Raw genomic sequence first — 13,986 nt, 5'->3', positions numbered from 1 at the left:
TGTGTACAAAAATTGAACGAATAAGGTATAAGGTGTTAATTAGTGAGCTTTAGGTCGTGGGGTGTTAAAGTGCTGATAGCTGGATTTTGTTATCTATGGGCAAAGTCAGGCTAGCTGTTTCCCCTTGTTTCCATTTCTTATGCTAAGCTAACCTTAACAGCTGCTGGATATAACCCTAAATTTAGTGCTCCATATTTGCTCTTCTCTTGTTCTTGCATTGGTCATGTTCACAGTGCAGTGAAAAGAAAAAAAAACAACCCCACAGCTGTCATGTTGTTTTCTTTTTCATTTGGATCAACAGTAGGAAGTTCGCTTACCATTTAATGTGGTTTAGAAATGGATCCCTGCTAACTGAAGCAGTTTTCTCCGCTTGTCTTCCTGCAGCGTGCATCTGAATCAGCTGCTTCTCGGTTCGAGGACAGCAAACATCCGACGTGTAAAAGGCGACAGGAGCATGCTGATTGATTTGAAGCCTTTAATAGTGCAATCAGACCCTGCTAATTTAGGGATGATTTTAAACTGAGCTCTGCCTATTCAATATATCCTTTCAGCTATACGTGTCTGTTCGTTATTGTACTGGAAGGATTAGCCTTGTAAGTGATTCATCATCAGAAAATTAAACCACTTAAAACAGCTTGATTTGACTGCGAGTTGTCATCACTCTTCCCTAATAGCAGGTATTAGGCGGCTTATGATCCATTTATCCTGCCATTTGTATGGACAGGTAGATAGTTTTTATTGCTTTGGCTCTATGTGTGTAATTGGAGATAAAACATCTCTTTTAGTGCTGTGGTGTAAGCTACAAAAGCAAGGACAAACAGAATATCTAGACCTCAGATCATCTGATTACGGTTTCATATTTTTTGTCGTCTTCCTCGCAGATACGTGAATGACTCTGGGGGGCCATAAAGTGATAAAACTAATTCTGTTTCATCTCCGATGTCTTGATTGATGATCTTGCTTAATCGTTTCCCTTCCTTTTAACTCTGTTTTAATTTACACGCTCTGTTTAGACTCTGGTGACAGCAATTTTTCAAGTGTTCACTCTCAAACTCTTCCATTATTTACAAGAGGTATTATTCAGCATATGGCAACAGTATGCCATCGGTGTCAGATTGCCCATAAAGAGTGACTTCACTCCCTCTTGGGAGAAATGGCAGCTAATTGGTGCAGTCCTCTCTTGGTTGAGTGCTATCAGAGGACACAGAGCTCTTACTGGATGAAAATTTTGCTCTTCGCAATCAAAAGAAAATTGCAGCGCGCCTGGTGCAGTGGCATCGGAATAAGCCCACGAATGCATCGACATCTGACAAGCACATTACTTGATGTAGGATTAAACAGATATGTTGTCTATTTAGTCTTCTTGATGTTCCTCACAATCATACTCTGATTACTCAAGACGTGCTGACTGAAAACATCCACAAAGAATTTATCTCATCTTTGATTAAAAAAAAAAAAAGAATCACTCAGTCGACGTCTCAGTGCCCCTCCTAATTAAATCGATATGATTTTCTGATTCAGCCTGAAAGAGTGAACATGAGAGAGACAATGACCAAGTGTCTCATGGCATGAACTCAGAAACATTTTAAATTGTGTAGGGAAAATATGCTAATGTGGTGCTTTCTTCATAAGATAGAATAGAATATGTTGTCTTAATGCTTCTAAGCTCATATCACATTGGATTTTGTGACTCATTAGGGAGGCAGCTAGTGATTATTTTCAGCTTGGATCTGCCAAATATTTTCTCAATCAATAGATTCATTGTTTTGAGGAAATAGTGAAAAGCATCCATCACAATATTCCTTAAACCCCAGCTGATTTTTTTTTTTTTTTGCTTGAAAAATTCTCATTTGTGTTTGTTTCTGTACATCGACTAATCGGTTTCTTGATCAAAAGGGAACGCCAGTTAAATGGTCAACAAATTTCATTTTAGGCTGGTGAATCATTTTGAAATAGCGAAAATACAATGTGAATATTTACTGGTTTTAGCCTCCAGCGATAATAAATTGAATATTTTTGTCTTTTGGACTGTTGCTCAAATATAACAGTCAATCTAAAACCATCACCTTTGGCCCTTGGTGACATGTTCAAAACTAAATGATTAATCAAGAAAATAAGCAGCTGATTAGTTGATAATGAAAATAGTAGTTTATTGCCAGCAGAGGAAATATGTTTTTCTTTACCTTCCACCTGATAGTCCCATTTACACCATCTCTTAAATTATTATTCACTGCTGATAATTTATGCTATTTGAAAGCACATTGACAAGAGAACATTGAAAATAAAGGCCAAGACGGACCAAAATGTTTCTCGATACCGCATGATAATGTGTGCTGAAATGTGGGTGGTACAGGGCTTTGGACTCTTAAGTTGGACCAATCAGGTTAATCAGGTGATGCGAGCATGCTGTTTCAGGCAGATGCATATTAGGGCTCATATCAGCCTGTGGGAAAGCAGAAGTTTACTCAGGTATGGAGAGGTTTAATAATCTGAAACCCAATTACACTTGCCCTTGTATTGCATTATATGCGTATATTGAATCAGTGGAGTCAGCCTATGAATCATCTCACTTTTCCTGAGTCAATAAAATCTTCACTGGCAATACATAATACATTTAAAAAGCTTATTTTTAAATGGGCATTGTTGTGCTATTATATAGAGGTATTTATCTGTTTAGGGAAAAAAAATAGACCATGACAATCCTGTTTTCCAATAAGAAATGTGCTAAAATATTTCTGATCATCTCAGGTCCCTTTCTTGGACTGTCTGAAATATTTGGTCAGTTCTTTTGAATTTCTTTGTCATTCTTAACCTGTTTCCTTTGGAGTAATTCTGAATACCTTCACAGCTGTGGGCGCTCATGCTATCCGCGCTTGTCAGCTGTTGCGTTTGCAGCCTGGCCAACCTGTGAATGTCGGGGTGACAGACACACAATGACTGAATGAGTGTAAGGTAATTAGCCAGGGCTCCTGCCAGGGGAAAAGGTCACTGAGTGAAATGTCACAATTCCGCGTCACTGTAGGGTGTCTTGGGGTTTATTTTATTTTTTTTCATAGTGAGCATCACAGGAACACTATTCCCTCCCTGCTGTGGCCTCCTGACCACATCGCCAGATATCAGCTTTGTAATAAACTCAAATATTTCACTGGAATGAAAAAGCAGAGATCCGCCTGCCTGGCTGATTCGTGTGAAATGTGAAATGTGGGCTTTGTCACCATTCTCTCTCAGGAAATGGAGATATGTGTCTGATGATGGAGTGTCAGATTGTATGATATTGCATTTTTCCAGAAGCACCCAGGGAACCTAAAGACCTTTGACAGCAGCAGACCTCATTGTGGGAAGCTGCTTTTATCTCCAAATACAATCAGGTGGTTGTGGGTAAAAGTGTATGATCATTCATGCAGGAGACTTGTCTATCCGTGTAGACACGCTCACACACACACACACACAAACATCCCCTGTGTGTTTTTCATTCATATTGGCTATTCATACTATATAAAATTTATAGATTTCCTATTCTTGCTCTCATTTGCTAGTTATCTCCAGGCTCTCTGCAGCAGATATCCATCTGTGCGCACGCTGTGGGTTTAAGCAGAAACACACCTGAGCGGCGGAGCAAACACAAGCGCACTCGCACACGTGCACGTGCGCATTCACACATAGATTTGCTTTGCAGGGTAGGCGTGGATTGAATACAGTGGAATCGCATTATTGCTGATGTATGGTTTTCGCTCGGAGCGGTGCAGTTCTCCTTCCACACACCAGCTTTATCAAAGTGAGAGAGATGAACTAGGCAGAAAAAAAGTAAAATGCAGGCAGGCTTTGTCTTCATTGTTGACATTTAATCAGCCCAAGGTACAGACTCTGTTGGGAGGAAATCACTGCTCTGTCAAAGGATTGCACCGCCACTGCTTGTCTTATTTATGGGCCAAAGTAAACTATAAATAGTGATAGATTTAGTGTCACGTTGGCAGGTTTGCCTTGATTTTGTTTAGTGACGGAGCAGGAAAGAGGTGGAAGCTTTTTATTTGCAGGAATTATGGGCAGCAGTAAGTTTAGCAATACCAACAAGCCATGGCACTGGAAACAGCTGCAGTCCCCCACGCTGCTGCAAGTGACGGGAGTTCAAGGAAAGGACATTTACGACTCGAGCTCTAACAGCTTCACTCTTTTCTTGTCCTAGTGCCGACCATCGAAGACTTCTCCGTCTCGCCGTCCATACCGAAGACCACCTCGGTCGTGACCACCACCGCTGCGTCCACCGCGAAGGGGCAGGGTGACACCACCGCAGCAGGAGCAGATCCAAGAGACGGGAGGGACCCGTTCGAGGACAGTCGTGGCTCAAGCACAGAAGAGCCCACCGTCCCGGAGCTCCCACCGACACCCAGACGCTTCTGTGAGGCGACCAGGAGGCGAGCCATCGACTGGCCCCAGACCCACACTGGAAGCGCTGTGGAGAGGCCCTGCCCCAAAGGCACCAGAGGTACGCCCACCATCTGATGGTGTTCGACACAAACTGTTGACATATTATAACTTTTTACAAACCAAAATTTCCACTGTAAAATAATATAGATATATATAGACTTTACAAACTTTTTCTCACCCACTGTTCTGCCTGCAGGATGCTAGCGCTATACAGAGCTAGGAATAGTTAGAAGATCACATGTTTGTGTATTGGTGTTTAGTAGGGCCGAGCACTGAAAGATGTAAGACTGGAAATGGAGGGAAACAGCTCTAAAGCTCACTAATTACCAAGTTTGTTTAACCTTTACATAAACAGAAATGTGAAAGAGACAATTTGTTGTTTTACACGTGTTGTAGCTCTTTCTTGCAGTGTGTTTACCCTCTTAACCCCGAGCAGTTTCTGGGCATTTTTTGCTTCTTTTTTTTCTGTCACATTTTTTCTCAGCTGTGGGCTCACTGCGATATATAAACTCTGCATCTGTATGGAAACAGCACAATAATGGCTACAAGTAGCAAGAACACAAAACTGTCTTTTGCGCACAGTTGTAACGCCATAAATTGGGGGTGCTCCACATGCTGTACATGTTGAACTACTTACATTTTTACAACCTGTTCAGACGCTTGTCCTCTCCACTCTGCTCTGTGTAAACACAGCCTGCAGTTCAGCCAGTTACACTGAATTTTTATCATGTGACTGTTGGTCTCAGCCTAGTCATTAATGGGTTCCCAGTTGCGCTGAGGAATGCAGAATTTAGTGTTTTTGACAGGGTCTGGTTAGTGCGGAGAGTTTATTTTAAAATTCTAATCGAGACATGCAGAATAAAGTGATTTTGAACATATATCACTATCTTAAGCTTAGATTTGGTTATTATTCCTGCTGGAAGCGTTCATCACACATGATTTGTCTAAGGACCTTCTGATATTTGAAAAAAAAAAAACAGATGATAATTTCATTTTTTACAGATTCTGGCTGTGATGAATGCCGTAATTTTAGACAAGGTGCTTTTCAAACTCGCCAGGTGGATTGTTGGGTTCAGACAGTTTTTAATTCGTGTGCTTTGGAGGAGGTGCGAGTAGGCGGAATTTTAAGATAGCTCTTTTCTCCTGCATCCACTTTGGATCGTGCAGCTTTCTGCCCATCGTGTATAAAAAAAACAAAAGCTCAACCTGAAATATGATGCAGTCCAATTAAAGTACACCAGAAACTACAGTGTTGATTTAACAAACAAAGACTACAGAGATTTCTGAGCTGCCCAAACACAACACACAAATTGACATGTACTGCATTTTATTGATAATATAATTTTATATAATCAGTTTGTTACATAAAAATAAGCCCATATAATTAAAACACAACTAATGAGATGTGTCTCAGCTGTGATGGTGAGAACTTCTGTTACAATGTCATATTGTTGTAAAAACATTGTAAATTGCAGACACCAACTCATTAATCAGTCACCATGACTATTATAACAGTAAGATGACCAGCTAATCCCAGAGCTGTGTGGGAGAACTGATCCAATTAGCGCCTCTCCGTAAATATCGGTTGATGTTTGTCACACTGCTATAGAAGAAGTTTCTCCCAGCTCTGGCAGTCCTTCACACTTTACATTAATATTATCAAACCGATGTTTGCTAAATGGTAGGTAACACAACACATACCTCTGTTGTAGACAAGACGTTAAAAGACAAAAAAGCAGAGCCAGAGCACTTCCTTGTTGCCGAGACGCATAAGGTCAATAATATTTGATTATTTGAACATGTGCATGTGTTTCTGCTATTTTCATCTTGTGTAAGTCAGGCTATTTTTAATCAGCTTGATTATTTGCCGATAAACTCTGTTGGGGGTAAACAGGGATAGTGGGTTTTTTTCCATTAACAATCAAACATTTCAAAGAGAATCTCACACTTTCAGCATACAAATGATTAGAAACAAAGCTTCAAAGATCCTGACAAAATGTGTGAAAATGTCCCTGTTACTTTATTTGTGCTTATTTAGCTGTTAACGTGCTATTTCCATCTTTGCTTCTGTGTGCCGAGCTTGTGACATTTCAGCTAGGGGGTATGTCAAATTCTAAACTATAATCTAGCATGATTAGAGCCTCTCGCTGTCCCAAAAATAGGTAACACAGCTCTGTTTTAATATAATGGTGTAATGTACATTGTTCCCGTTTGTGTCCAACTTTGAATATTCTTGCAGTGAGAGTGAACAGAGAGAAAAAAATGTTTGTTGCCACCACCCCCAACCCCCAGCCCCCAACAAAGCACAGAAACCAATGAAGATGTTGGACAATATTTGGGAACTCCTGAAATAGAAAGCTCAACCAAAGTCTGCTAATTGTCCAAAGCTTTCAGAGTGTATACTCACAGTTATTTCTCACATTCAAAATCAGCGTAGGAAGTCAACTGTAAGGGGAACATTGTGCTGATGGCAGTTATACCAGCTCAGCTGACAATGATAGTCACACAGGAATCTCTCACAAGTTACCTTAACACCCCATCATAGAGACTGACAGACTGTCAAAATATAAAGCGGGGCTATTGGGCGATGAAAGCAAAAACAGAGACAGTGATTTCACTGCGGGGTGAAAAAGAAATGAGTCTTGTGTTACCGCAGTATGTTGTCACTGTTGTCAGAGGCATTCATTAGGAGTTATCTTGTGTTTCATTTAGACAGGCATAGTATGGCCTGTGCTATAAAACAGGCCTATAAAATGTGTACTGTTCTGAAATATTTGCAGGCAACAACAAACCAGACTCCATTGTTTTTTCTGCCAGTTTAGTCCAAGCTATGGAGGAACCTGATAGTGTTTGAGTATCCTTTATACAATTTTGTTTTGTTTGTGTCGACCGCACAAAGCTCGCACGCTTCAAATTGTTTGGAAATCGTTGTTCCTGCCCAACAGTTAGTTTCCCGCACCAGAGAGTCTGCATGAATGAAGGATCAGCAGGAGAAACTGTATTTGAGCAAGGGTTTGGCTCCCCTCCAACTGTTGTGTTTATTCTGTACTCGACTGCAGGCATCGCCTCCTTCCTCTGCACTGTGGCAGGGACCTGGTGCTCCAAAGGCCCGGACCTCAGCAACTGCACCTCCCACTGGGTGACTCAAGTGGCACAAAAGGTAAAACAGGAATGTGTCAGTTACAAAATATAGCAGCAAACAAACACGTTACACCTTAAAAATCAAACATCTAGTGGCAATTTTTGACCCTTTTGCTTGGTTTATTTTTCTTATCGCTGCAGAGAACTGGTCATGTAGGTACATATCATGAAAATACTTTAGCTTTTTTTTTTTTTAATGGAGCTAAAATACAGAGTGGTAGCAGAAAGAAACAAGCTATCTAAAACATCAGAAGTAAATGCCAAGTTCTGCAGTCAGTTACTGAGAATCAAAGAGCCAGAGCTCCTTTCTTCACTGACTTGTCTGCTTTGATGTTCAACAGTCATGCAGCTAGAAATCTAATGTAGATGCACAGATAAGGGCTTCAGTAGCCTGAACGGGCCGTAATGCACAGCAAACACACAACATATTGCATTCTAAGGAAGAGATGCTTTTTGCTCTTGACCTGAAAAACATGTTCAGCGTGCAGCAGGTTCAGACATGGTGTTGGCAGCGGGCTTTTTGGGAAATAAAGACATGACTAACTGAAGGAGTGTTCCCCGATTCCATACTACACTACAAATTATAAGCAGGTTTTGTGAAAGACCCATTTTCCTACAATGCAGAAGGAGCGCATAGAAGCTACTCACAGACGCAAAGCATTGAAACATTTAGCTTCAGAACGATCGGAAGAACAAAAGCATTGTTGGTACAATGGGAAGAATGCGAAAATCTCATGTTATCCCAGTTTAGGAATGTTCAGGTATTATTCGAAGATGCTTATACCTATCGCTAGCCAGTAGTGATACTGGAGACAGTGTACATATTTGCTCTTGAACAAGTGAAACCAGATACAACAAGTGTATAATTGGCTCAACTGATTGTGGTAGCATTGTAATGTAATTGCCTACAGCCATTGTGCTACCAGTTTGTTAACACTTCTGTAGTTCACATCACCAAGTGGGAGATTTCACAGCTGTCAGAAATTTCTTGTATCTCTGACTCAGGAATTACACCTTGGAGGCTGAATGGTATGAATGTTTTTCCCACTCTGCCTCCTGTAATTATGGTCTGTATGATAAGACATTAGCTGCATTAGCTTTCTCTTTGTGAACTTTAATTGGCAGTGGAATTCCAAAGTTGCTTTTTAATTGACGTCTGTGCATGTAATGCTTCATTTCCTCTTCGTACAAAATGGAAAAGCACATTGATTTCTTGTGCACTAACTGCAAAAGCATCATACCATGAACATTAGTATATAGCGTACCCTGTAAAGAATTAGTATTTAGTCGGAAATTGGGTCACAGCTCAGTCACTGCACATTGGTGCACCAAAGAGGTAGAACATTTCTATCATTATTGCAGAGTTGTTTTCCTTTTTTCTTTCCTTCATCTTATGCGTTGCAGTTATGCTGCAATTTCCTGTGTTTACATTCATACACTGACTTTCATTATGAACAGGCCCTGTCACAATGGATTATGACTCCGAGGTGTATGTGGGATACATTATTTCAGCTTCGCAAACCATCTCAGGACCGCTTCATTGACGCTTCACTGACACCTACGTTTTCCTCGTTGCTGTTTTTAGATTCGAAGTGGCGAAAATGCTGCTAATTTAGCCAATGAGCTGGCACGCCACACACAGGGCCCGGTGTTTGCAGGAGACGTCAGCTCCTCGGTGCGCCTGATGGAGCAGCTCGTGGATATCCTGGACGCTCAGCTGCAGGAGCTCAGGCCCAGCGAGAAAGACTCAGCTGGACGCAGCTTCAACAAGGTACTGTGAAAATTCCTGTCTGAACTAAACCTTGTCGCCCTTTTGGCCCAACTCTGTGTCAGCATGAGGACATTCATTAGCAGGACACCTACCAATATGCGCAACACACATGCGCTCACTTACAGTACATGCACACACACACACATTCATGGACACACACGCGGTCTCAGGTGAGGGGGCTAGAGAGGCAGGTCTTGCCCTGAGGGGAAGCTCATTCCTCTACAGCTCCCTGGTAATTACCGGCTTTGGAAACACAGGCTCACCTGGCAGTTCTACCTTAAGGAGCTAATGGCCATGAGCCCCCCACCGACACAAAGAATAACTCTTCATTGCTGACATGTGTGGAAGTCTCCCCTGGAGCCTCTGCGAGCACTCAGCGAGAAAAGAGTAGGCCTAAGATGTACCTACAACTCTCAGCTGCTGGCAGTTCCATGGAGAGATGAGTGACAGTTTGAAAAATTAGATTGTTATTCAGACTTTCGAGACAGCAGTTGCTCCGTAAACAAAGTGATTTGCACCAAAATGATGCCCGTTGTTTGTACCCTAATGTTCAGACAGCTACATTGCTATTATTGCATTTGAAGTGCGTTTGAGTGCAAATAGGTTTGTCACTGCAGCGCTGATGGTGTTGTAGTGACTTGTACATCACAGCAACACTACCGTGTGATTGGCTGATTACAAGCAACAATGACAGAGGTTAAAGGACCATAAAAGTGATTTTGCAAGTTCTATTGTCTTAACTTAAAATCACATGCACTTTTTTATCACACCATCACACAGTACTTACTATTCTGCAAACCATGCTGCTGTGTTTTTGATTTTGTCTTTCTACTGTTCCAGGGAGCCACTCCTTCCCATTCATTTCTGGCTGATATTAAAATTTACAACTGTATTAGCAGACTTGCTTGAGTTGTGGAATCTTACATAGTGAACATCAAGCCTGCATTAATTTTTGTAAGAAATGCATTATTTCTGCTTGTTAATTCAGTTTAATTGCACTACTTTACTCTGCAACAATAATGCAACTCTGACAAAAATTAATGCAGACACAAGAAACCAGGTTACTTTGTAAAATCAGACACTACTTTATGTACAGTATAGGTGTTTCTTGCCATGGTTCCTTGTTCTGGTTTAGCCTCTTTGCAGTGATTCACAGGTTTACTGTATGACTTGGTGGCATCACTGTCATAACTTTAAGCCTTAGTATATTTTAAACAAGTGAATTATATAAAGATTCACACTCTGTACAGTTATTATGAAGGAGGAAATTAACTAGAGAGCAAAAGCATTTTTTGAACCAGGCTCTAAATATGTTCATTTCTGCTATAAGGGTGGGCATTTTTATATGAGGGTCTATGGGGATTGACTCACTTTTGGAGCCAGCCTCAAGTGGGCATTCAAGGAACTGGAGTTTTTGCAACTTCGATGATGGCTTCTCTGTTCAGCCCTGAAGGTTTGGTGCTTGTGTAAAAAAGACTTGAAATTTTCCACCAGAGAGAGCAGTAGAACAAAGAAAGAAACCCAGTTACCTTAATGCATGGCCAAGAAATCAGCCTTTTCCAAATCAGGAAGTCAGGTTTGCCCTGATTCCCCTGTCCTGATTATTGAAACTGTCATTCTCGTTTACGCGACGAAGAAATCAGGTCACTGCAGGAAGCCAGCTGCAACCTCATGTGTGTAAGTGCATACAGGGCTATTTGAGCAAGTATAGTATATATATATATATATATATATATATATATATATATATATATATATATATATATATATATGTGTGTGTGTGTGTGTGTGTGTGTATAGTATATAGTATGCCAAAGGATTAACATGTCAATTAATATCAATGAAAGGCAATGGGTGCTCGCAATGAAAGGGAAAAACACACCTGAAAATCTACAAACTACACCGCATGTATTAGAAAACAAACAGAAAAAAACAGCAAGTTCAGTATACATGTATATATATGTATTCAAGGAGCTAAAACTTACCCAAAAAAAATGTTATGATACTTTAATTTTCATGCAGCCCTTTCCCACAAATCAACAAGTAAATGGTGGTGTGCGTGGGAGCAGTCTTGGTTGAAGAAACATTTCGGTTTCCTGTGTGTGTTTGTAAGAAGTATTTATGATGTGGTGGTTGTAATCTGGGTTAAAAAAAAATTAAATCTTTGTTTTCAAATTCTGTGTGAGAGCCACAGTATGTGATTTTCTCCAGTTTGACTCAATTAGTAAGAGAAGACGATTTATTTAATGCCAAGAGACCAACAAAGAGCTAGTGCTAGTGCTATTATTCTCTCCATACCATGAAATGCAAATGACCTCGTCCCACATTGTTTATCTTCTCAATGTATTTTAAAGCATCACTAATGGGGGAGCATCAGAATCCAGTCTCAGCAGTTTTTCCTCCACACTGCTGTGCATTTCTCATCTCTTCCCTTAACTATCATGTGATCCATATTCACATTTATAATTCAAACAACCCCCCCCCCCCCAAAAAAAAAGCATTTAGAGCTGTTCCATGCATCCCTTCAAGGTTGTAGCTCATCCAGACCTGTGCCTTTTCTTCTTTTCATTATTAATTCTGTAATTCATGGTAAGTGGCATGATTTAATGCGTCCTGTTTTCTTACGATCTGTCTTTTGTGCTTGATCCTCTTGTTGTGTGGAAAAGCTTCAAAAAAGAGAGAAGACATGCAGGGCGTATATGAAGGTATAACTACCACTTTAGGCTTTCCGTGTTGCTTTTTTACCCCGATCCCTAACGCCTGACCAGCAGCATGCAGCACTGTCTGTCTCTGTGTCCTTCATTGTCTTGTTACAGTATGTGCCTGGTGCCTTGCTTGTAACAAACATGGCTGCTTCCTGATCTGACTCGGCTGTCTGTTCTCCTGTCCTTCTGTCCATCTGAGGATGCCACCGTCAATATCACTCCGTCTTTGTCCTGTTTTCCCTCCTCTGTGTGCTATCGCTTGTATATCTTCCTTTCATTTGTATCTCTCTCTCTCCTTCTCGCCCCCCCCTCGACTCGCTCTCTCTCTCCGTCTCTCTTGTCGGCTTTTCATACGTCGTGTGAATAATTGCCTTCCCACGGTCGTAATTGCACCTCCCTGTCAGCTAGAAGTGTGATCAAAGTGGCAGTGTGCTCAATTTTCACTTGCTTACATTGTACAATTTCTAGTCTCCCTTGTCCCCTCGACAAAAAAAAAACAAATCTCCTCTCCCGTTGCAGTTGTGTTTTATCTGCGATATTAATTTCTGAGCCCATTAATATGTTTGTGTCCCATTCTGATTTTTCAGTCTCTCCCTCAGACATTTTGCTTTTCATGTACCGTGGCAGCATTTGTTTCCTTGGACAGGTTCTGCTGAAAGACAAGGGCATGGTGTAAACACTCGGGAGGAGATGCCTTGCATGGCATAATACTAATGATCTGATTTTGTATTTCTCAGTACTCGTGGGGGCTCCCTATAAGTGAGGGTTGTTTTTACTTGAAGTCTCATTTCACTGAGAGAAAAGGGCGATGCATTTCCCTCACCTGATTTAGTAATAATGTTTTTAGTTATTTTTCTAGCGGCATGACTGTATGGATGGTGATGTTGGCCAGACTGAAATATGTTGGACAGATTGGCATGAAATTTTGTTTTCTGACATTTGTGGTGCCCGGAGGTTGAATTTTAATGACTTTGGTGATCCCCTGGCTTTTCCTCTACCACCACCATGAGGCTGACATTTGTGGCTTTAAAAGAGTGCTCCGCCAATTTAGCATTGCATTCCTATAGCGGATGGTTAAAAAAAAAAAAATCAGTCAAGAAAATCAGTGCATCAGAACGAGGGATATCGTCTTTTTTATTCAATGCCTTCTTCGTCTGTGCTGCCTGCAATGCTACTAAGGCAGGCTACGCCAACATTTCAGGCAGAGATTTGGCATTGTTATGCTAGCAGCGCCCAATTTAGCCTCGAATTGCTAGTCTCAAGCAGAGGTGGGGAGGGGGCTACTTCTTTCAAATGCCAGGTTTTTCTTCATTTTCAAACCTACAGTCTTCAGCCCCAGCCAATGTTGACTCAGGTGACATCACTTGAAGCAGTTTATCAGACGTTGCACTCTTGAGCCACGCGTACAGCCGTACTAGCCGAGACCTGTAAACAGACTTTGATGGGTGAAATGGGTGAAGCTTGTTTAGATAAAACACCTCAACAACAGATTGCCCTGAAAATTGGCGTTCCACATGTGACGTTCCGTTAGCCTCCGGTGCACCCTGTGTTTAGCGCTACTGAGCAAATGTTAGCGTGCTAATGCGCTACACGAAGATGGTGAAAATGGTAAACACATGCAAAACATCAGCATGTCAGCATTGTCATTGGGAGCATGTTGACGTTAGCGTTAATCTCAAAACACTGCTGTGCCTGCAGTATTTAAGTACAGCCTTGGAGAGCTGCTAGCCTGTTTTTGTGCTAGCGCTTGTCGCCTGCTGGGGCTCCCGAGGTCAGCGCTGTTTGGGTGCTCGCCGAGCCCCGCCACGTGATGGTAGCACCCCTGTGATTTGTAAAGTGACCTCCTCCCAAGTGAGAATTAAAGAGGAGTCAATCAGAACACAGATCCTTCCTCTGCCACATAAATTACAGACAGCCCCCTTCCACCCTTTAGTATTTCATGGG

At 41.4% G+C, this 13,986-nt stretch overlaps 1 protein-coding gene across 2 annotated transcripts in view; it reads left to right on the top strand.

The window, feature by feature from the left end:
• Positions 1-13,986, top strand: part of LOC121614478 (adhesion G protein-coupled receptor L2-like) — an 87,202-nt gene that overhangs the window by 50,595 nt on the left and 22,621 nt on the right. For both annotated transcript variants that reach the window (XM_041948346.1, XM_041948345.1), the window contains exons 6-8: positions 4,184-4,483; positions 7,485-7,585; positions 9,152-9,337. In XM_041948346.1, coding sequence (XP_041804280.1) covers positions 4,184-4,483; positions 7,485-7,585; positions 9,152-9,337 — 587 coding nt within the window. The remainder of the gene's footprint in view (positions 1-4,183; positions 4,484-7,484; positions 7,586-9,151; positions 9,338-13,986) is intronic.

Source organism: Chelmon rostratus, chromosome 12 (genome assembly GCF_017976325.1).
Source record: "Chelmon rostratus isolate fCheRos1 chromosome 12, fCheRos1.pri, whole genome shotgun sequence".
In the NCBI taxonomy this organism is placed as follows: domain Eukaryota; kingdom Metazoa; phylum Chordata; class Actinopteri; order Chaetodontiformes; family Chaetodontidae; genus Chelmon; species Chelmon rostratus.
This window is presented reverse-complemented; position numbering and strand designations above follow the sequence as displayed.